Here is a 24,187-nt window from a genome sequence, read left to right as displayed (position 1 = left end):
TGCAGCTTCCTGTCCCAATTCCCACTCCAAAATACTTTTTACTCAGTTATAGGTAAAATATTCATCAGTGCTGCTGCTCAAAGTCATCAAACCCACTGGCTTTAGGAAAAAGAAACTGTTCAAGTGAAAGCCATCATCTGCCTCAACCACTCACAGACTCAACTGCATAAAAATCAAGAGCTGCCTAGCAAAGTGCTATATCCTAGTGTTGTCCAGCGGGACCCCAATAAAGCCTAAGAAGTCATTCCAAACAGGATACAAGTATCCTGTATCAAGGAAAAAAAAGCTCTCGTGACTACTAAGCAAGGTCAGAAGCCAGTCACTTCAGGTAGCACAGTATTTCATCTATGACCTGGCAAGCCTGGATAGTGAAGGACTTCCTCATTTCTGTCTTGTGGGTTTGGGGATGAGGAAAGAAAAAAAAAATATTGAGTCTCCTTGTAAAAACATTTTCACAGAAGAAAAAAAGGAGTCCACTCCAAAACATTCAAAATATTATTTAAATGTAATTAATCCCACTCCCATTGCCAAGAGAAAACAGGAATGAGAGCCTAGAAATACATGTCTCACCCAAGTTTTTTATTCACAAGATGGGGTGGAGTGCCCCTGTGCAGACACCACTCTGTCCTAAGCACCCTGAAACCACCTGGCATGGCTTTATTTTTGCTTTCAATTTACTTGGTCTCCAGAAAAAAAAAAAAACCAACAAAAAAAACACAACAAAACCAAACCCAAAAGAAAGAAAGTAAGAAAGAATTTCTCTAAAAAGATCATTAAAATTAATTGACCAAAAATAAGATGAGACATGATGAAAAAAAAAGAAAAGCAGAACTGAACAGAATCAGAGATTGTGTCAACTGAACTAAGTCTGCGTCACAGAGGACAAACCTCAGAGGAAAGACATCAGAAGAGGAACTACATTTCTAGGATAAAGATGAGGGGTGAACATGAGAGAAAAATGAGAGGAAAACTGTGTAAGGTTGCACTTATACAAGCCAAAAAAAAAATCCACCTCTATTCTTTCCCTTCTGAAAGGCCATAAAGAATAATACTCCAGCTGTTAATTTTAAGATGGCTTTGCTTTCTTTTTTCTTTTTGGACCTTGAAAAATGATTTCAAACCAGTTCTTACTGTTTCCTCCCCTCATTAGAAAATTCTGATCACACAACTAAAAGCACTGACACCTGGATGAACTGAACTGTTTGCCAGTGTTACAGCAGGAAAAAAAGAGGAGGAGAATTCATCAATTGCACTACTGAATATGAGTTCATTTATACAGAAAAAATGCGCATCTTATTGAATGAAAGCAATATGAAAGTAAAACGCCTCTGCAGTGGCACATCACACCAGTACTTAAACAGCTGAGTGTTCAGGATAGCTTTTATAAATCTAAAAGGGAAATAAATCCAATGCAGCTTCTCAAGCAAAGGTTCTGGAACAGGAAATATCAAACATCCACATTCTTCCTAAGAAGTCTGTATGTCTTCTCCCCATTGTGGACACTGCCCAAAATTAAAATACAGACTCACCAACAGAGCACAACCAGTTGAATTGTATAGCCTCTAGATTTTAATTTAATTCTGGGTCAAAGAACAAAACTATTCTAATGTATGTATGTTTAGTAAAACATGCTGGTAAATTCCTTTAACTTGGAAGAGATATATCCCACATATAATGCTCTACATGCTCTCAAAACTGAAATCATCCCCAGAAATCCTATGTGGAACCTTGTGATCCCCTTAGAGCCCAAAGAACACTGCCCTCTCTGCTGTAAGGGCTGTGGACAACTGCTTTCATTATGATAACATCTCAATGAAACTCTTCTTCAGTCTGACTAGATACCAGCCTTATTTATCATCAACTTTATTATTCTTATCCTATAATGAATTGTGCCTACAATTAATGACAGTGCTCACAAACACTATATGAAAGATAGTGTTTATTGTAAACATCATTTTTTTTCTACTGAATCAATGTTATCTGAGAAGCAGAAGCCAATGCAAACACCACAGATCTGGGGGGGCCAGATGAAACGCCAATCTCTGCCTAAAATCTTGAGGTTGCATGACTTGGACACTGCTCTTACTCCAACAGCTCTTTTAAAATTAATTTTAATTAAGTTTTAATTACTGATAATTAATTATCAGTACTAATAGATAACTGAATGACAAAAGAAAAAGTCCACTCATCCTAAGATTTCTCTTTCAGTTTGTGACTTTTCTCTCATTTTACTCCAACAACACTTGGCATTTGCAACCAGGCAAGAATCTCTGTTTGCTACACCACAGATGTAGACATGAAGCTCACCCACATGATGCATTATTTATAAAGAATATGCAGAGTATTCTTTTCATACAGAGCTGTTCTCTTCCTCTTACATCTTTCCCCAAACCATTTCCAAAGGCTTATTCCTCTGCCTTTGGTGTTTCCCCTCCCTTTTCCCCAAATCTTTCCTCCACCACTGCACTGCAGTAGAAGCAAACACATGTATTTGGTAAGCAAGGAGAGAACCTTAAGCGAGACAAGAAAAAGTGTCTAAACAATATCACCTTTCCTGAGTCCTCAGTACAAAATTATATAGAGGAACAAAAACTAGAAACCAAACCAGAACCAGAAACTAGGTAATCTTTGGAAGTTCATTAATACTTATTATGTATGGTGATCTGGATACACAAGAAGCCCTGCTTCATGGCTGTTTGGAAGTAAAGACCAACTTCACCATCTGAATCATCAGCTACACTGACTGCAGAGGGAGCTTCAGTAGGCAAGACCTAGTAGATTCAAATTAGATATATACACATTCATAGAGCTCTCTAAAAAAAAAATACAAAATTAACTTGCCTTTTTTTTTTTTATACAGCCAACTTTATCAAACTTTTTCTTGTTAACCATGCATATATTTTACATTTAAAATATAATTTGTGTATTAAAAGTTACTTCCTAAAATTTACATTTGTTTTAAAGAGAAATTCAGGATTCAAATGTGTTTATCCTGACACCATTTATATTTGATTTGATGTCTGTAATTTAATGATTAGCACTGAGACATAATTCATTTTATTATCGATTCATCTAACACCAATATAGCAAACAAGAAGAAACAACAGTTGAGGTCACCATGAAGAAATCCTCATGTAGCACAGATACTGGCAGTTAATAGAGCACGGAAAAGTTTTGTGCTTAAGTACAACCAGGGTATCACATCTGATGATTAAACTCAAAGAATGTCAGAGAACACTCCAGCAGTAATACATGAAACGAGGAAGCGTCAGTCAATTTTTTGCTTTCACAACAAGAAGGGGAAAAAAGGCATTTTTATTGTCATAGCACTTCCAGCAAGTTGATTTTAAAAAGGAGATTTCATGCCAAAGTCGGCTGTTTAATCAGATAAAGAAGGCTTTCCTATTTCCCATTGTATAGATCAAGTTGGCTACAGGAGCCACACAGAGCTTTGAGTAGCACATTTTTCCGTGAGGGCTGTATCGTTTGATCATAGCAAAGCACGGGGACTGCTGGGTAATCTGAATCAGAGCTGCAGCAAAAGGGAACCAGGCAGCCTGCTGAGGCCAAGATAACCATGTCACCCCCATCCCACAGCACTCCCAGTCACAGACCTGGCTGTGTGGGAAAGCACCCATCTCCATTTATGAATTTGTCATGAAGGTTTTTACATGGCTCCCAATTAATGCAAATTTTTAATTCAAAGCTCACCAGTAACAATTTTAATGAATGCTTGCTAAGACCAGCCTCTGTACTGATGAAGATTCTCCCAATTACCTTCAAAACAATAAATTTCAAACCTGCTTTGAAAGGTGATGTGCAGAATTTTCTATACAAGTCCTTGAAAGAGATGTAGCAATTTAAGAACTCAATAAAACCCTGTTCTCTAAAGACAGAGTTTTTGTTAGAAGACAGGACACATCTACCTCTGATGCTGTTCATAGCCTTCCCCAGCAGACTGGAAGCAGCAAAGGATTGGTGGGTTAGGTTACCTGATATCCAGGAAGATGACAGATGAACCCACAGACAGGTTAATAGGTCACAAGGGACCCCTGAGCAGGACAAAATTTAGAAGCTCAGCTTTTCACCAAGTACTGCCCCTGAAACACCTCTCTGGCACTTCCAGCCCCCTAACTTATCTACAGTAGCAAGCAGCTCTTCAAGCCTCCACCTTCTTCTGTTGACTCCTCTTTCACACTCCAATTTCTGAACCAAATTTGGTTCTGGAGTGTGAAGCAGGCACTGCAAGAAGATCTACCCAAGCATTTGAACTCTTTTCACTGAAATCCTGTTGAAATTGCAGACCTGAGGAAAAGTCTTCAAAGCTGCAACCAAAAAAAGTGCCAAACTGAAAACATTAGAGACTGATTAAACACAAACTCAAGCCACTATCTTTCACTGTATCCTGAAATGCAAGACAAATACTTTCCCCTACTTTCACCAGTATTGCCATTTTTCCATGCACTACCAGTACTGGTGATAACTTAAAAGGTCAGTTTTAGCATCCTTGTATAAACAGAACATGTAAAAGCCTGTAATGTGAAATTGGAGCTAATGCTCTACATTTGGTTTATGCTGTATTTTGAAGTAGAAGCAGAGCACTGACTGAGGCAATTCCAATTTGCTTATTTATTTTCCGAGTCCCAGTGGGCAAGAATGTAACTGGTTCTCATAGAGGCATTTGGAGTGGAATAAAAGAGAGCACTGAAAGTTTAGGTTGTTAAGTACAATAATTCTGAAGGAAAATGGTGGGGTGGGTGTTTTCTTGTTGTCGTTGCCCACCACATCATCATCCCAGCCTCTTAGATGTTGAGTTTGAGAAAATGCAGCAGGCTCCTTTCTGCTCTATCAGCTGCAGACAGGCCATGTGCCCATCCATTCAAAAACACAAGGGATACACACAGTAAACCTTGGTTTTGCTTTCTCTATTTCAAGTTTCCTTTCATTTTCACATACTGAAGTATGGTGGATCACTTTTCCCAAGCATTCTAAAACTTTTACACTTCCCTTGCCCTTACACTTACCTTCAGATAAACTGCCATTGCCAACAGTCCAGAGCTTCAAATTCCATATATACTCAGTCTGCTATTAACTGCCATAATACTATGTCTAAATACAACATTCATTCATGCAAATGCTGCTGAGAACTGAATGATCTCCTCTCCATGACCAAAAAGTTTGTTTTGAGTTAGCAATTTTTCACGCACGGTTATGCCAGTTTGCTGTTAAGAAAGCTGCTCTTCCTTCCGACAGTTCAATCCTAGAATCCTAGACTAGCTCAGCTTAGAAGGAACCTCAAGAAATCACCTGGTCCAACCTTTTGTCAGAAAGCAAGCCTAGATAAAATTCTCTAGTTCCATGTTCAATCACATCTTGAAAATGTCCATGTTTAGAACAGAAATTAACAGAAAGAAACAAACAAAAAAAACCCCCAATACCTAAATGACAAAGGGTTAGACTAAGGAATACAGAGACCAAAACCTTTAACAAATCAAATCATGCCAGTATTCTTTAAGTAAATAAACCTCTCCATGTGCACAGACATTTTAACAAGATAACAATTTTGACAAAGCTTTCAGAGAATTTAACACAAGCTACCCCTCCGCTAGCACATTTATGCTGATTAAAGAAAAGCTACTAAGCACAGCTGTTACCAACAAAAACCAGGAAATCTTCAAGTACAGACCTCTGCACTTAGGTAAAGGGAACAACAGTACCTGCAACAGTACTTTGTAGTTAGTTCTGTCAGCGGCTCCTTAACAAAAACATCTCAATCACATATTCTTAACTGCAGTTGCAGCATGTCACAACTCAACTCCCGTCATATGTTTATCACAAATGACAGGCTACACAGGGTACTATTTCTCTTCTGCAGAAAAACAACTGCAACTTTGTTTTTCATCTTCCTTATGTCCTTTCCATGACACCCTCCCAGTGGAAGCACCCTTCCTATTGGGTGCTTTTCAAATCTCCATCTTTCTTCAGAGGAAGAAAAATGTGAAGAGGCCGTTTAATTCTAACCTTGCCCAAACAGCTTTATGCTCAATATAATTTAATGCAAATTAGCGCTACAGCAAGAAGCCATGGGAAGAAATCAGCACATCCTACATTTTCGCCTGTTACTAGAAAGGCTTTCCAGGGCACTTACAACATAGTTAGGCCTCATCTATATGAAGAAACGATCTTTGTCAAACTAAGCCAAAAGTGAAGAACTTTTTACGTACCAAGGTGAAAAAAAAAACCTTACAAAAAATACCTGGCATACCACTTTAACACACTCTGTCCTATTCAGTGATAACATGAAGTCAGATGGCCCAGAAGTCTCAGGCAACCTTTGAGTTAAGCCAATAAGCCAGCTCTAAACGACACACAGTTATGTCAACAAAAGAAATGCAGGCTAGTCAGACTCTGTTTTTACTGGCACTTTTACTGGGGCTAAATTTGGAAATCGTATCATTTTCAGAAATAGGAAAAAATGCTTAACACTTCTCTTTGACTATCAGAAAGCAACAGAGGACAGAGTATGCAGTCAGCTCTGCTACCTGTGAAATGGAGGTACACAACTGGTGATAAATGGAAGTGCCCAGAAGGCTGAAAGCAGCTGACCATTTCTGAAGGTTGATGGGCAGGAATTTTCCAGCTACAAGTTGCAGGTCAACAAACCCATGAGAAGAGACTAAGAAAACATTTCACCTGTTTCTATAGAACACAAGAATAAGAAAGGCAAGCCAGAATTGAAAAAGTAATTCTGGTAGAAGAGACATAACAGGACACTGCTACTCTCACGTTTTCAGTTTTAAAAATACATTTCTCTCAGACAAAAACCACCACATTTGAGTGAATAAAAAATGTATTCTACTCTTCCTGCCTATCAGCAAACTTTTTGGGCTGAATCACATTATAGACAAGTCACACTATGACATGTAGGTGCTTTTTGGTTTGCTAGAAAGATCTGAAGAAAACTGAGAATAGAGATAAAACACACTGCAGTGAAGTCACTGTACTGAATTCATGACATCATAATTGTTGCCATGGCAACTAGCTAGTATCAAGCACAGAATACTGCCTTCACTGCAGAATCAAGGAGCACCCGTGCTGCCACAAAATAAATGTTCCTATTTGAACAAAAAAAATCAGTCAACAAGACAGGAAATAAGATATTACTGCAAGTGGACTGCTTTTTCGATACTTCTTGTTTTGTTCACCTGGTGTGAGACTTTTTAAACATGGTGGCACATATAAAGAGGTCTGATAAACATGATAAGAGTCTAATTGAAAAAAACTATGGTTTTCTTCCAGTGTTCCTCAATTTTTTCAGCACAGTAGTTCTTCTCCTCGTGTTTTCCTCTCCTATGCATATGACTGCAGTCATATACAACAAAACTCAGTTTAGACACAAAACGGGGGAAAAAAAATCAAAAATTCTCCAGTAAACAACATTTTCCATTTCTTATTTCAACAAGCCAGAGACAGTCAAACTGGAACTGTCACACAGCAGCAGAACTAACAGATAAAGAACATATTCCACATTTGGAGCCCACAGTTCCTTTTGTTTAAGGAGTGCACCAAAAGCGCTTTCGAACCCCAGTCGTGGTTTTTCACGCATTGACTAAACACAGAGCTTCAAATCTGCAGGGCTCCCAGAGCAGCTTCCTTGTAAATAAAAACCTCAACCCTCTTCCTTAGGAAATAGAAACAGTCCTATTTCACATGAGGCAGATCTGCTATTTCCAGCTCCTCTCCATTCACAGATATAAAAGCTTCAAAAATGAAAAAGAAGCAGTTCCCAATTTATCAGGTCACAATTACGTTTGTGAGTAGCACTTACATATAAAACGCACAAGTGCCCCATTTGATGTTGCAAGCTGAAATATCTGTTGGAATAAATCAGTATTTAAAAGGCACATGAAGGAAAGCACATCTGAAAATTAACTTCTTCAAATTAACTTGCTGAATGCAGAAGTCAAGAGCTGCAGGTCTGTAATAGCAGATAGTGCTTCACAGTTCAACCTTATGGTTGATTAGTCCCAGAGAAATTGTTTCAAAACAAATTTTAACAAACAGACCATGCTATACAATAAAGTATACTTATTTGCTACCTCAATGGTTCTTAAAGAGCAATCTATAAATTATTGCTGGACCAAAGAACACTTACACATAACTATATGTAATTACAGTGTCTAAACAGTTTCAGTACACACTGATGGGGCTTTTTCAGCTTCTAAGAAAACAAAACTGCCCTAGTTACCAATTAACAGCACATTTCCACATTGGCTTCATGCCTTTGTAGAACACTTTCTCTACTGGGATCAAGCACACTGATGACACCAAAACGAAAGGCCAGAAGTACTGCAGTAACCCTCCTTCGCCAGCCCCTTTATAAAGCAGAGAATACAAACAATTAGACCAGGAGTTTCAGATACTGAGGATTAATAGACAGCTGTATCCCATATACCTCTGTCCTCAGTGTTCTCTTAGTACAACTTCACACAGCCAAGAATGATGACTACTGCTTGAATGATGACAACACAAAAATCCCAAGTTTAACTCATGTTCCACAATATGAAGTGTACTTGGGAAATTATCAGAGTTGACAACACATTCTAAGGAAATCATGGAGTGTCATTGTACTCCCTGCCACAGAAATGTAAGGAAATGAACAGTCTTTCACAGGTTTTTAAAAGTCTTAGGAACAGATGCTGCTTTTGCTGAATATAACTGTGATTCCAACCATATATCCTAGTACACCAAATACAGCTAAAACAACTGCCATAAACGCAGAAAACTAAGGAAGTTGATAAAACCTCAAGCAAGTTAGATCACAAATGCAGAATTCTCATCTTCTCTGCAACTGAGTACAAATTTAAGTGTCCATATTATACAATTCACAAACCTATATGTGACATAAACACAGGACAAATGGCAATGACATTTCCTTCTTCATTAGTACACACAGCATTTCTAGCTCTTACACAATGTGAAATCATTGCTTAATAAGTAATAAAAATCCCCACCGTGTCTGTAGCTGATTTTGCTGTTTGAAAGATTGACAAATTAATTGATTCCTTAAGCAACTAAGGTGTCTTGTCTGAGTGCACACAGAAAATTATGGAGTATCTCAAGACTTCACAAAGCTTTTTATATGACTTTAAAATGAACTTGTTAAATTAGGTCTTCCCCAACAGTCCTTCTGTTAAGTCTAACTTTTGCTTATGTTCATACTAGACAGGGGAATGCAAAGATGTAGGTGCTGGCCCACCTCTGTATGCAGTATTTTTTCTTGCATTACTCGTTTATCACTATTATAACAGAAGCAACAACTGAAAATGTTCTGCTAGGATCTGTAGAGATGCCCAAACCACTTGCAAACCTGACAAGAAACACCACCTGTCCCTCCTCTCTCCCCCAGCAAATCAAGTTGAGAAAGACTAGGGAATTTAAGATGCCAAACAACTATTCTAACTCCTTATGCCTTTATTCAAACTTCCATATAGCAAATTCTTTCCACTGTTGGGAGTCCATCATCCACAATTACAGAAAACTTGAGTGTAAAAGGACTTAAATGAAATACTATATCCACTAAATTTAGCTGTTAGTTTAGAAATAGTTATGTTTACTCTAGATACCATTAAAATGTGTTACAACATGTGCCTAGATCCATTTTCAATTTTAACTGCGTTCAGAATGATATTAATGAAATAGTTTTTTTTAACCAGGCATAGCTAAAGCATGATCTCAGCAAGTTTTGAGGCACTGGCCTTTACTCACACCTTTGTGTATTTGGAACCAGTCCCTTATGCACCACTGAACTGAACCATATAAGATGCACCCACGTTGCAACTGGGTTCCAAACCAAATTGAATCAGAAAATTATAAAACACAGCATTTTAGTTTCTCAGAACTGAGAGGAGATATTCTTTACAATGTCACTGTCTCCCACTGTAATGAGTAAAGGAATAGTCTGGAATAAAAATAACTCAAAATCTACAGATTTCTGCAGGTCCTGTCTATAGGGTAATTCTCACCCTCAAGACCCTCAACTGGTCTTAAGGAGTTGAGAATCTGCTCAGCTGTGGATGTTTTACATGAAGTGGTAACAAGAGGCACTGAATTTTTAACACCCACCCTCTTACATGCACAAACTTCGAGAGCGAAAGGAACCGCCAGTTCTCCAGCTCCCTGGTAAGGAATCAAAAATTATTAGGAAAGCCCTTGGAGCAACCTCACACTTGTTCCCCAGAGCTGAAAATGTGCAGAGCAGACAAGGAACATCATCTTGCCTAAACTCTTTTATGGTGCTCCTGAACACTTTAGGAAAGGAGCCAGGTACAAAACCTAGGATGCACTGGAAAATAAATGGGAAAGTATTTTCTTTTTTTTTTTGAAAGAGAACTAAAATCACCATCCTGGCTCTGACCAGAGATCTACCTAACTCTCCTCCAACAACAGGCAACTATGAAAGAGTATAAAAACAGGACAAGCATGGGGCTCGGTCCTTTGATTACATTCCCAAACACCAAGAAACTGCAGCCCAGCACATGACTGAGACAGAGGTAAAGAACAACATGCTTAGCCCTTGCACAAACGGAAAAAAGGGTAAACAGATACATGAAAAATTCCTGCAACTTTAGAAGGCTTGCTTTTTTGCAAAACTGAGTAAAACCAATCAGGAAAACCAAACTGGAAAACAATCAGGTGTCTAGCTCACACTCTTCCACCCGATGTGTTCTCACATGAGAACTTTTACCAGAAGCCTGTCTTACAACCACTGCTACTTGGCCACGTCTGTCTAGGGCAGTGGTTGGCCAGGGTTCATGGGCAGCAGTGCAGCCTGGCAGCTGAGGTCTCCTCTTCCTTACCTTGGCACACCCATCCCAACCAAAGAGAAGCCATCCTGGCAGGAAACCAGGAGTTGAATTAAGGTTAGTGATGAAGAGATTCAAGCTGTGATGTGTGACACACTGTGACTGACTTGAAGTCAGAAGCTACTAAACCTCAGACTAAATATGCAGAAGTTCTCCACTGTTCCAAAAGATACTCCTAAACTCTGAAGTTCAGCTAACTTTGCTGCCATAAGCTGTCTAAAATATCTCAAATGGAACAGCAGGTAAAGGTGTTCTTATTACACAGTCCATTTAAGGGAAATGACTTCTAAGCTGCATGCTTCACTTCAGATACTGGAAACACAACAATTTAAATTGTGTAGTTCAGATCAACATAAATTCATTAAAAACAGGAAAATATCACTGCAAAGTCAATAATACCCAAAAAGGGCCACACCTTTCCAACACAGCTAACAGATATCCTCATTCAGAAACAAACGTTCCAAATGGAAAGCTACTGTTCCCTTCGCTCCCCTACCTCCAGTCTCCTCATACAATCCCAACACATTTCTGCAAGAAGCCAGGACAGAGTTTTACACAGTCTCTGCCAAAAGGGACAACAGTCCACAGAGTCATGGCCAAATACTCACCATGCTTATGTTCCCTCTTCTTTTGGGCAGCAGCTCACCCTTAAACTGGATTAAGTGTAACATGAACTGTACCCTCAGGTGTGATAACAAAGCAACTCCAAAGATCCCTCACAGGTTCCAATCTGAATAATCTGGGCTACTTTAGGCAATTCAGACCACAGCCTTTAGTAACTCCGCTGATTTTAAGGAATAGAGAGTACCCAAATGGAAAGAGCTACTAACAAATGCAGAGGAACAGGAAACACCAACAATCAGAAACAGTAAGGTCTTCTACTACTACAGTCAGAGCTAGAAGAAGCTGTCCCCAGTCCAAGCTCTCTGTTGCTTTTTCCAAAGCATAGGTGCATGCAGGTGTGTGTACATGCATTGGAGGATGGGGTGGGAAATGCTCCCAGAGGAGCTGGTAGGGAAGGGAGGCAGCATTTACTGGCATACCCCTCTCTCTGCAGCCTTAGAAAAATTCAGGTATCTATTTAAACTAACATTTGAAAATTCAAATAAAAGCAATAACCTACTAAAGATCAGCAGGTAAGAAACAAAACTATGAATGCTTAGAAATGAATCTTTGCCAACAGAATTCCTGAAAGAAACTTGAAACTCATTTCCCATTCAGTAGATGGTATTAACTAATAATGTAGAAATGAGTGATTCAAACATCTGAATCATTTCTACCTGTATTCACTGTACACTCCTCTCCCTCTGCTGCATCCAAGTAGTATAAAGCCACAACTTCACACTGGTATGGTCAGGCACAAATTACTAAGTCACATGGTATTTTTCAAATAAAACTGAATCATCGAAAGGACAAAGAGAACAAACAGCGAAGGAGCTCACTGCAAAAAAGATGGTGACTTCCTACCAGCCCTCAAAGAAAAGGAGGGGGAAAAAGAAGCAAGCTACACCTCCAGCTTGATTCAACAGGTTTTTCTACACTTATTTTTAAATCTTCAACTGTATTTACTATTTCAGTACTCAGATGTTCATATCTTCCTTTTCCAAAGCTTCATGCCCTGTCATGCAGTGTCAAACATGCTACATATGCTACTTCATCTCTATAGAGCCAAATCAGATTTCTGGGAAGAAAAAAATAAAAGGAATGATGAGCAAAAGGTTTCTTGTCACAATATTACAATGTATAGAAAAGATAAATCTGCCTCAGAGTGATCATATTAAATGGCTGAAGCACTTATGCTTGGGTTTGGTGGGATTTTTTTTTAAGTTGCTTTACAAGGATGTCAGCCCAAAATTTAGCAGAAGTAATGGTGTCTGTAATTTCCCAAGTACTTTTGTCAATATGTCCTTTAAAGCCACAGTCCTTTTTAGAGACGTGTCTCACTGTAAGCAGCACTAAAATAATGGGAACCACTTAACGGTCTCATCCACTATTTTTATTGGAGTTTCTGCCCTTGCTACCATTAATGCAATCATACCTATGACAGCACAAACCACACCAAATTTTCAGCATCTATCGGTTTCCAAGCTACTACTCTACTCAGATGCAGTTTCATCTCTGGCTTCCATGATCTGTGTACAGCCTACTGCTAAAACAGAAGGTCCAGCATAGTGCCCACAGCTGTACATTCCCATCACTTGCTTTTGGCCACTACCATTTTAAATCAAGTTGAGCTCATCAACTCAATCACCTGAAGTTACACAGGGGTTTACATCAATCTAAAAGCAAAGCTATATAACTAAGCTAACCAGAATACTTGATGCTGCTTTTGAAAAGAGGAAGCTTCCTTTCCCTTCCTTCTTTTCCTTTCCTCCACTTTCACTCACATGGTTCTTTCTACACCCTTTCTTGCACTAGAAGGTCTTTGTGGAGCCAACTTCATAAAGCAAAGACGTAAAATGATCTGGGGCTAGTTTTCCACCAGGTTAGCAAGTTAACCTGGAGCATCCTGGAATCCAGTTAAGTGCTACGACGGGTGCCAAGTAAGAGGTAGGATCACATGGCTGAGAGCATGACTCCCCATTTATGCCAACAGAAAAGCCATCAGAGAGAATGAAATTATGAGAAGACTTGGGTCAACACGTGTGCTTCTTGTTCCCTTAGTCAATTGGTAGTGCTATTTGTCTAATCTCATTGTAAACCAGTTCAAAGAGCTAAACCAACAAAAAAACTATTCATTATTTTTGGCACGGCTTGTTTTCTGCCAATTTAATTCCCTGAACTAGCTCAGCAAAGGAATCCAGCAAGCATCTGCACCAGTGCAGGGAAGGCGGCAGGAACACACAGGGAGATGAGGACAGGCTGGGGCTGATTTAAGCTGTCACCGAACCGCATACCCTGGAGCAGATCTGCATCACACCATAGTTAGAACTGACAGTAATCTGTGCCTGTACAACGGGAGGCCTTCATCGCTGACGGGAGTGTGCCAACAGTGCCAGCACTGAAACATCCTCGGCAAAGTTCAACCTGGGCACAAGCCTGGATGATTACACGTAAAACCAGAAGAATCACAGCTCTCTTACCCTCAGAGACACTAGAAAACATTAGCTCATTTTTCCCCCAGCAACACCCTTGTGAAAATGTGCTCTACAATTCCCATTACACAGATTTAGCCCATAACAGCAAAGCAAGCAAAATTGGTGACAAACTCAGCACTGGAACCCAGTAAATCCTCTCCACGAAACCAACACTTCATCACTCAACTGTGTTGTTAACCCTAAACTAATTCAATTAGTCAGCAGCAGTCTATAAAAAACTCCTTTTGCAAAGACTTTCTAATGCACTATAAAGCCGACATACATAATACAGTTAACAAATATGGGTATTTCCTAGATAGTTGTGAAATACGAAACTAGGGAAAGGAATAATACTGAGATCTTAAGTAATTATTTCCTTTTCTATAGAGAAAAATAAGAGCACACGAAGCAGCATGAGGGCCTATTCACACAATTCAAGAAATTTAATGCAAAGAGCTACAGAAAGGAAAATACATCTATGGATTCTTTTTCCCTCAGATTAGTACTGTCAAATCGTTTCACATGAAATGCCAGCAATTATTTAATACACCCTAACCAAGACCAGTATCTCCCCTTAAATTCATCTCCTACACTTAGCCCAACAATTCGCACACTTAACTTGCTCTGAGTAACAATGAAGCACATTTGGAAAAGGGGGGGCTTTGTTAACACAGAAGCAAATCTCTGCAGTAGTGAACAGCCAGCACTGTAAGTCTATCCAGCAACTCGAGATAGTCTTTCATTCACATTCCAGCTTAAGCACATCACATTTGGGACGCTCAAGTCATACTTAATTTTGTTCAACACCACCTTTTGACAACAGCTTTGTCATCAAGACTCAAAATACGTATGTCAAGAAAGACAGTCACTTCCCAGGACTGTCACTGATTCGCTCAAGATAAAAATAATAAAGCTGTAAGTACAAGGAGCAGAGGCTGCCTAATTGTCAGCTGTATAAAACAGAAGTATCAAGATTATTGTCCTGAGGGCAGCAAGAGTTTAAGAGGAATAGAAAATGATGCTGCAACCTGTTTTGAAATCTTGAACTCCATGGGAGTCAAAATTTAAGGAAAACAAATGAAAACTCAGTGCATGCTACAAAAAACTACTGCAAATTTGCCAGAGAACCAGGAGAGCTGTCTAGGAGGAACTTGCACCCTATTAGACAGAAAGAAACGGGATGACAAAATAACCCAACCAAAACACCCTGGACAGCATGAGCAAAGCATTTACCCCAGAACTCTTTGCATCCTCACACATCTGGATATAAACAAAACAGCAAAAGTGTGCTACTCTAATCTAAATGTGGAATTTAGCACTTGAAATCTGACAACTATTATTTCAGTGACAATGGTATTCCAAACCTCATTTTTCTGGGCAATAAATTATTATGATCAAGCCAAAGTAGGAACAGCACTTCTTCACACACAAGGGACTCCCAACACAGAGGTATGTTGGTGCTTCCTTGGCCTTAACAGACAGACCAAGGTGAAGGCAACCTCACCGATCCCGGCAAGCGAGGCACCTCCAGACATGGCCACCGTCGCTCGCCAAGACAAGCATTCACAAGGTATCCACATCCAGCATCAGGGAGCCAGTATTAACATTTACTGCTTGAGTTACGGCTGCAGGCTAATCTTGGAGAAATTGATAGTGACAGCAAACCTGAGATTTTTTTTTCCTCTTTAAATGACAGGGTGGGAAGCTCAGATTTTCCCCTCTTCCTTCTGGGAAGCTCTAGCTCCTCTAGTTTTAAAACCATCCTGACACACACCTTCCCAATTCTGCTCCACATGCAGCAGCATGGCTACTGGCATAACTTGGCCTGTTTTCCAACCAGCTGTCAGACTTCTTAGTTTTGGCCAGTTTTGAAAAAAAGAAGGGAAAAAAAAAAAAGAAAAGATAAAAATGCAGCATCACCTTAATAATTGAAGAGATGTAATCAGATAGTGGAACTACTTCACAGGAGGACACTTCCTTCTGTCTCTAATAAATTAAAAGCTGAAAAGACAGCCAAAACAGAGTATAATCTCCTGATAAAAATTAGGAAGCACTGTAACAGTAGCACAACCCTCCACTGTCACCATAGCCAGGTAAACCATAGAGAAGAAGAAAGTTTCTTTTACTCTCTGACCCAACACACACAAAGATGGTCCAAGGAGCTTAAAATCTGAAACCTACCTGTGACAAACTAACACAAAAGTCTAAGACTCAGAATAACACTAAAGACTGAGCAGTAATACCCACACAGTAGTCTGGGCACCTTCTGACAAGTGAAGGTGATGCCAAGGTTTGGGAAAAGGTGCATTATGCTAAGATGTTGCCTATGGCCTTCACTGGTGAAGACACATTTCTATGTGTAAGACTCCAGTAAAATTTTAAGCTGCAACCCAGGAACACAGATACATGTTTGACGGAAATACATCTGTATTTTGGCATGTAAATACCTGAATTCATAGTTATAAAACCCAGCTCAGCTGTAAAACTGCACAAGGCCACTGTCCAGTATTCCGTTCTATAAAAATTACTAGAACGCCAGCGACAAAGAAATTTTGTTTGCAAGATGCAATGTACATTTTTATCATGCTGGATAAAATATCTACAGTCTCAGCAGTGGTTAAATTGCTGCTATAAAGGAAATTGTCCTCAGATAAATGGTTTCCCTATGAGAAGGTTTCAGTGCTACACCTCACCCCAGGTCAATAAATCAAATTAACTGCACCTTGTCCTCTGGCCAATGACATCATCAGCTTGACCACATCTTGTGAAGCGAGTGCAAAAACATATGCTATTTAAGGCATGAAATCATATTACTGCTTTTTGTCCAGCCAGCCTTGTGCTGTTGGTCTGCGAAACAGTCAGTCACCTGAACAGTCTCATTACAGCTTCTACAGCTTTTTTTTTTTTCCTTCTAGTATTCAAGGCCTGTCTTTGCCGAGGGTGAAGAAAAAAGGATAAATAATCTGAGTCGTTATTTTTTAAATCAAAATGCTTTTCATTAGCTGCAGTGCAGTATTTTGTGACAAATTAAATTTAGAACCAAACGACGAAATATGCCATCTGCACTTGCACGTGAACTCTCTTCCTAGTAGTGTTTCAAAGATGTTTACATGCTAATCTGGCACTGATACTCTAAAGTACCCTGCTGTTCGGTCCTTTTTCTCCACAGGGTGAAAACAATGGTCACTAATGAAAACCTACACAGTTTTATTTGAAACCCATCCCTGCATAAATATTTTCTATTTTAAATTACTGCCTCCCCCTAATCAAGTAGCCCATTTGTTTTATTTCTAAGTAGACTAATATCTGGCTTAAAACTGAATTGCTCCAGACAATTTAAGAGGATTAATTTCAATTTTCACTTGGCGTTCTTATGACACAATCACAGAAAACTTATCTTCTTTTCTAGACCCTGTACTGCCTAGTGGTATCTTCTGTCTTGAAAGCCAAATCTAAATGAAAGGGAAAAAAAAAAAAAAACCTCAACCCAGAACAGTCAAAGATACAAGCAGCGACAAAAGCATCTGACACACTGCACTCTTAAACCTCATCCACATTAAGCAAAAAGAAGGTGAATAAGATTATCTTCAATGTATTCAATTCTGTTTGTGTTCAGAGGGAGGAGGAAAGCTGTTCAGATTTTGAGTGTGTCTTCTATAGCTCTCTCAGTGCCAGGAAACGTAAATTAGAAGCAACTCTCCTTTAAGGAAAAGAATCAAGGACAAAGGGACCAAAAATGCCCAAGCCTCTGAAAAGCAGATATGAAAGGAACAGCTTTACAGTCTTGAGTTGCTATAAATTAAAAATAAGCTCCTTATTTAAAAGACATGAGTGTTTGAGAATCTATGAGCAGATCTGATGCTGCTCAAGCCCCAGGAGGGTTTTGTTTTTGCTGGCAGGGGTGGAGTGGAGATGGGGGGGTCATTTTGGTTATTAGTAAATAAATCAAGCAGCAGAGTGAGGCCTAGGCGCTTGCCAGAGGAGCCGGGGCCTGGCTCTCCCCCTCCTCTCCTCACACAGCCTGGGTTTGATCTCGGGGCCCTGTGGGTTTGCCAAGAAGATTTAAAAAAAAAAGCGAGAGAGCGAGAAAGAAGAATCATATTGAACCACAAAAGCACATGGGGCGAATGTAAAATATAAACACGGCGTTGGGCTCTGAGTGGCTGTTATTAAAGGTCTGAATTACTAAACATGAGAGGCGGGGAAAGCCGGGCGGCCATTTCAATAATATAAACCTCCCCGAATTAGACATTATTCAAATGAGAAGGAGAGAGAGGGAAGAGAGGGAGAGCGCGGGGGAGAGGGACGGGACCGGCACCGCCGTGCCCTGGGGGCTCCGCCGGAGCCCTGGGGCAAAGGGGGAGCGGGCAAACACCGCCGGGGCAGATCCGGCCCTCGGGGGGTGCGGACCCAGCCCTCGGGGGTGGGGGGCAAACCCGGCCCTCGGGGGGCCCCTCTCCCGCCGGAGAAGAGAACGGGGGGGCTCTGCCCGTGCACCCCGCAGTCACCCCCCACCGAACCCGCCCCTGGCGAGGGGAGGGGGGAGATTTAAATGAAAAAGCCAAACCACGCTCTCCTCCTGCCCCCCTCCCCGCACCCACCCACCCCACGCTGCAAGGCCCAGGCTCTGGGGAAATAACCCCGGGGAAGGGGGGGTGCTGCGGGGAAGGGGGGCAACGAGAGGAGCGATGAGAAAACCGAGTCTTTCTGCCTCCCCAAGCTCCAGTTCAGGGGCCGGCACCCGGGGCCCCCCTCCGCCCCGCCGCCGGGGGGACCCTGCCCGACTCGGGCGACCCGCCGGGACCGCTCCTCCAGCATCTCTCCCTTCCTCCCCCCCCCGCTCCATGAATATGTAAAGCGGGTTTATTGTGGGCGTGCGGGCCGGGTGGCGGCCAAACCACCCCCGAATGCTTTTGGGTGCGGGGCTGCCTCCCCTCTCCCTCCCGGCGTGTGTGTCCCCCCTCCCTCCTTCCCGCCCCGACCCCTCCGCCTCGCCGCGCCGCCGCCGCCCATCGCCCCCATGGCCGGTGCCCCGGCGTGCGGGCTCCGTGTGCGGGAGGGACGGTGTGTGTGTGTGTGTGTCTCCCCAGCGCGGGGAGGCTGCTCTGCTTCTCCTTCTCTTTCCCCCCCCCGCTCCCTCCTGTGCCGTTAATTATAATAATCCTGAGTACTAATAAATTATGCTAAGCGGGGCCGGGCGGGCGGGCGAGGGGGGGGGGTGCGCCCCGCGCGCGCGAGTATGAATATGAATATGTAAAACGCAGTAATGATTACCTGCCGCCGCCGCCACCGCCGCCGCCGAACTCTCATCTTGACTCGCTGCTCCTCCGTCCGCCATTTTGAATATTTTAACCAAAAATCGGCCGCGCGATAAACCCTCCCCCCTCCCCTTCCCCTCCCTCTCTCCTCCCTCCCTCCCCGCGCCGCCGCCGCCGCTCCGCGCATGCGCTCCGGGCTCTGCGCTCCCCCCTCCCTCTCTTCCCCTCAGCCGCTTTCCCGGCGAGGGCGCGGAGCGGCGCTGCGCATGCGCGGTGTGGCCGGACCGGCTCGCTCCCCCCCGCCGGCGGGCGATGAGGAGAGGCGCGTGCGCACTGAGGCGCCCCCCGCGCGCCCCCTGAGGGCACGGGGCGGTCCGACCCCCCCCCACCCCGTCCCCCAAAGGTCCTCGCCTTAGCCGTAGGGTTTTTGTGGTTGTAAAATCTAGGTAATCTACAGGGGACAAACTCAATCTTTTGGGGGTAAAAGCTGAGGTAATCTGTAGGGGAGAGAATGGACGTGTTGGGGTAGAAACAAGGTTACCAGTAGTGGGCAGAAAGGAAAAATTTTGGGGGTAAAACTTGAGGGGAGAGAATGAACATTTTGAAGTAAAATTGAGGTAACCAGGAGTGGACAGGAAGAGAAAAAATTGGGGGGGGGAAATCTGAGTTAATCTGTAAGGAAGAGAATTAACATATTGAGGTAAAGCCAAAGTTGTCTGTCAGTGGTGGATGGGAAGGGAAAATTTTGGGGCTAAAACTTGGCAATAATCTCTAGGGGAGAGAATGAACATATTGAGGTAAAAATGAGGTAATCAGTAGTGACAGGGAAAATTTTGGGGGTAAAAATCTGTAAGGAAGAAGAAATATTTTGCAGGGAAAATCTGATGGAATCTTTAGGGCCAGAGTGAACAACTTGGGGATAAGGTAAACGTAGCCATTGGATTTTTATGCTGGTAAAATCTAGGTAATTATCACGGATGAAATTCATATTTTGGGGGTAAAATCTGAGGTAATCTGTAGGGGAGAGAATGAAGATTTTGAGGTAAAGTGAGGTAATTGGTAGTGGACAGGGAGGGACATTATTGGGGGGATAAAGCTTGAAATATCTGTGGGGGACAGGTGCCCGACAGGAGCCTCTCGGTGGACAGCCACTCCAAAGGTGCTGTGTCTTGAGTGGTGGTGTGGAAATACCCGTCTGGACTGCACCTGCACCTGCACCCAGGTACTGCCCGAGCCCCAGGAAGGACTAAGCCCCTATGAATAAAGAGGAATTGCATCCAGGGAAATGGAATCGCAGAAACTGTGGTTCCCGTGGAGGAGGGTGCCTGAGCGAGGGTCTGGTTTTCCTCCAGAAAAGAGCGATTGCACGGAAGCAATCCTCTGTTCTAAAAACCCCACCCCAATGTTCCCTCTTCCTGGGCAACCCAATGCTCCTGGGGTGCTTTTCTCAAATATTTTATCCTCTTACACTTCTCGCATCAAATTGTTCTGGAAGGGGAGTCGGGTTTCATGCCTCCCTCGTTAAAGGGGAGTAAATATGAAACCAGGGGGACCAACAAATAAAATTAGCTTTAGATTCAAAGCTTCCAAATCAGGACGAGCAATCAGCCAGAGAGGCAAAACTTTGTTAATTCTTGACAGATTTGGCAGAGTAGAAATAAAACTTACTCACATTCTTAATAATGCATACATACACGTTATCCCTGAGCTTTGTAATGTACTTCCAGAAAAAGAAAGGCTGGTATAGAGTGGCATTCATTAAGGACACGGTCGTAACGTTTTCCAAGAGTCATTAACTCAGATGGGTCAGAGTCCAAGCCGGATTTTCTTCTGGGGTGCAAAACATTGTGCAGTAAGAGGAACTGTCAGGAATCTGTTCTTGCATGCTGTTGCTGAAGAAAATAGGAGTCGTATCAGAGACAGCCACTAGATTTTTTTCATTGGCAGGAAAGAGCCAAAAAGGAAAGGCTGAAGGAGGGAGACAGCAGGGTGTATCTCCAAGGGGTGAATCAGAAAGGTAATTTTGTCATTTTTATTTAAAAATAAGTTCCTCTGGTAATGGGATTTTTTTTTCTTGCCATCCTATAAAATAACCTCTCGTTACTGCAGAAAACACTAGCAGAAATGGACTGCAGTGTGAAAGAGCAAAAACCTTCCCCCAACACCAGTTCTACTCATGCACATTCATTTGCTGACACTCTAAACCAGCAATTAAGCACTTTGTCTCCTGAAGATCTGTGTTGCACTTGCAGGGGCGAACATGTAAACAAAGGCATATTGTCGTGCTCCTCTTCAGTTCAGCCATGATCCTCGCAGGCCAGTTAATCCAGTTTTATGGCCAGGTTATACCAGCACTGCAGCACACAGGGGCTGCACCAGGACAGATAAAGGTGTAGAGAAAGGGCTGCCTAGATTAAACTCTGCACAGCTCTAATCCTGCCTACGCTGAATATTCTCTCCAGTATCTCCCTATCTCACCCAAAGACTCTTCTCAGTCCAGCATGCCACTTCCCAGTAACCTCTTCCCTGATACCAGCAGCTTCTTGCTGGGGAGAATTTGCTCCCATTACCACACCTGATTTAGCCTTTGCTCTCGCTCAGCTTCTGCACACTTAGCTGGAAACCACAGCTGCCACAGAAAACATGTCTGAAAACAAGTAGTTGCTAGTGGTTTGGTTTTTGGCTTTGTTTTTTTTTTGCTTTTTTTTGCCTTTTTTTTTTCTTTTTGTTGTTGTTTTCTGGTAGTTATTAATCTGCTCTGTGTGTTCTAATTGACCACCTATAAAGAGGACTTAATTCAGTCAGGCCGCATAGGTGCTCTCCCTCTCCCTGTAAAGATTAGTCTAGATCTATGTCTGCATCCTCTCCTCTAGTTTTCTTTGAATGCATCTCTATCTGATGCCTTCCCCAAGGTGTCATACATCCCTGTGGCTATATATCCAGGAAAGCTGGCCAAATCATTAGTGATGAATAATTTATCAGATAAATTTTACCTCTCTTTCAATTGTGAGTGCTGCATAGTGCCTGATTGGTATCTTACTCATGAACAACTTGCTGAAAATACTTGAAATTTGAGATAATTGGACACAAAGACGATACAAAGCTTAGTCCTACGAGGAGCTGAGCACTCTGGATTCATTTTACAAAAAGACATAAGTAAGAAAGTTGGTTGTTCAGCTGCAGTCAGTGAGACCAGGCTCAAACTGATGGTGAAGAGTGTGCTGAAACAGAGCCCAAAACAGCGAACAGCAAGCAGCAAGCAGGACCCTGTGATTCCATTCTCTGGCTGGACTCATCAGCCACAGAGAATCGCTTCTCACCGGGATTTTGCTTTAAAAAGAGTTTCTGGCAGTGAAAAACAATACAGTGTTCAAAATCAACACCACATGTAAAGGGAAAAATTAGTATTTGAGGATCTTTAAAAGTTCTGCAGCGTATCTGTGTCCATTGTTTTGATGTTGAATCAGATACCTCTTAATTGCTATTTAATTCCTAGCCCTCCTTGGCCTGCTTGACTGGTGCCCATAACCCCAAATTTTCTATGATTGCTATGTGACCTTCTGAATTTTCTATCTCCTGCTAGAATTAATTCAGTGGTGTTTCACAGACAATTTTTTTTTAAGGTAGGCAGACAGAGGACAAAAGAAACATGAGGTGAGAAGGCAGGGAGCAAAAGAAACATAAATCACAGTATTTAAGGAAAAAGCACACTGGGAAGAAAATTATCCTTTTCACAAAACAGCTCTAGTGTATAGGGAAATTAAGAGCAAACTTATCTGCTCTGCTCCAATTCCACTGTGCCACTCAGATGTGAATCCCAGATGCTGCTTTTCTCACGCGATGTCCCCTTTCTCTCTATCCTGTTTTCTTCACATCAGATTTCTCTCCTCCAGGAGGGCCTGTTACTAGAATCACGTTTGTTTCTGCTTTCCCTTTGGTCTTCCAGATACTTAGAGGCTTCTTCCTCAAAACAGTCATTCTTTGCCCCTTATGTTTCACACATACCTCCCCCAAACCTCTGTATTCCTTTCACTTGGAGACTGCGCAGATTGTCTCACATTTAATTAAACTTATCTGTGTGATGCCATGATGATTTTTTGCCTTTTCTTTTATACCCCTGTTATACCTTTTTACAACTTCTGTATTCTTAGTGCTTTTTGCCTACATTCTTTGACTTGTTTGTTCAACTAAGAGACTAAACATTTTAGAAGCTTCGTAGTTAGGGATCAGTGTGCCCCAGACCCCAAGGTCCTCTCCAGAACACCTTCTGTAAACTGAGATAGAACCATCCGGGGGAAGGCTCCTTGGGGAGGGGGGGCTGATTCGAGCCTCTCATTGGGGAATTTTTGATAGCTATGCTAATTAGTAACACCTATAATGTTATACCAGATCTTTTGGGGGTGTGCATTTCAGTGCATTTGACCCGGACATGTGCACCTAAGGATCCATAAAATAAATCCCTTTTTCCCTTCTAACCGTGTTTGACTCTTGATTTTAAGACCAGGAAAAGGGATCATGTGTATTTCTGTCTGTCTCCTATTTCTCATCATCATACTCAACCTGACAGAGCAACAGGCAGCCTCCCTGGTCCGGCTATCGATAGCAAAAGACACTGTGTCTGAAAAAGCTTGCAATTTAGAGAGCTGGCAGGGAAAGAACGAGGGAAAAATAGGATTAGTACCTTCTTGATTGAGAAGTGAAGAAAAGCAATGGAAAGACTGTGCATAGTCCCTCCAGTGTCACAGCCGACATTAGTGGGACACAGACTTGCACCTAGGTGCTCTGAGGCTGTGCAGTTCAGTACTTTAACCACAAAGCTGTTTTTCCTTTCTCTCCTGCATTGCTCCCCACCCTCCTCCTGTTTCCAAGCACGGAAAAGAGCCCACCCTTGTCCCCAAGGCTTGGGACCCACTAGTACTGTCTCTTTCCAGGGTTATGCTTTTTCCTCTCTTCAGATCTCCTTCCTACGCACCTTGCGAGTGCTGAG

At 42.0% G+C, this 24,187-nt stretch overlaps 1 protein-coding gene across 7 annotated transcripts in view; it reads right to left on the bottom strand.

The window, feature by feature from the left end:
- POU2F1 (POU class 2 homeobox 1) overlaps window positions 1-19,281 on the bottom strand; it is a 103,068-nt gene extending 83,787 nt beyond the window's left edge. For all 7 annotated transcript variants that reach the window (XM_069025209.1, XM_069025219.1, XM_069025252.1 and 4 more), the window contains exon 1: window positions 19,217-19,281. In XM_069025209.1, the coding sequence (XP_068881310.1) occupies window positions 19,217-19,280 (64 nt within the window). In that variant the 5' untranslated portion in view covers window position 19,281. The remainder of the gene's footprint in view (window positions 1-19,216) is intronic.
- Window positions 19,282-24,187: the final 4,906 nt, after the last annotated feature.

This window comes from Aphelocoma coerulescens, chromosome 1, assembly GCF_041296385.1.
Source record: "Aphelocoma coerulescens isolate FSJ_1873_10779 chromosome 1, UR_Acoe_1.0, whole genome shotgun sequence".
NCBI lineage: Eukaryota > Metazoa > Chordata > Aves > Passeriformes > Corvidae > Aphelocoma > Aphelocoma coerulescens.
This window is presented reverse-complemented; position numbering and strand designations above follow the sequence as displayed.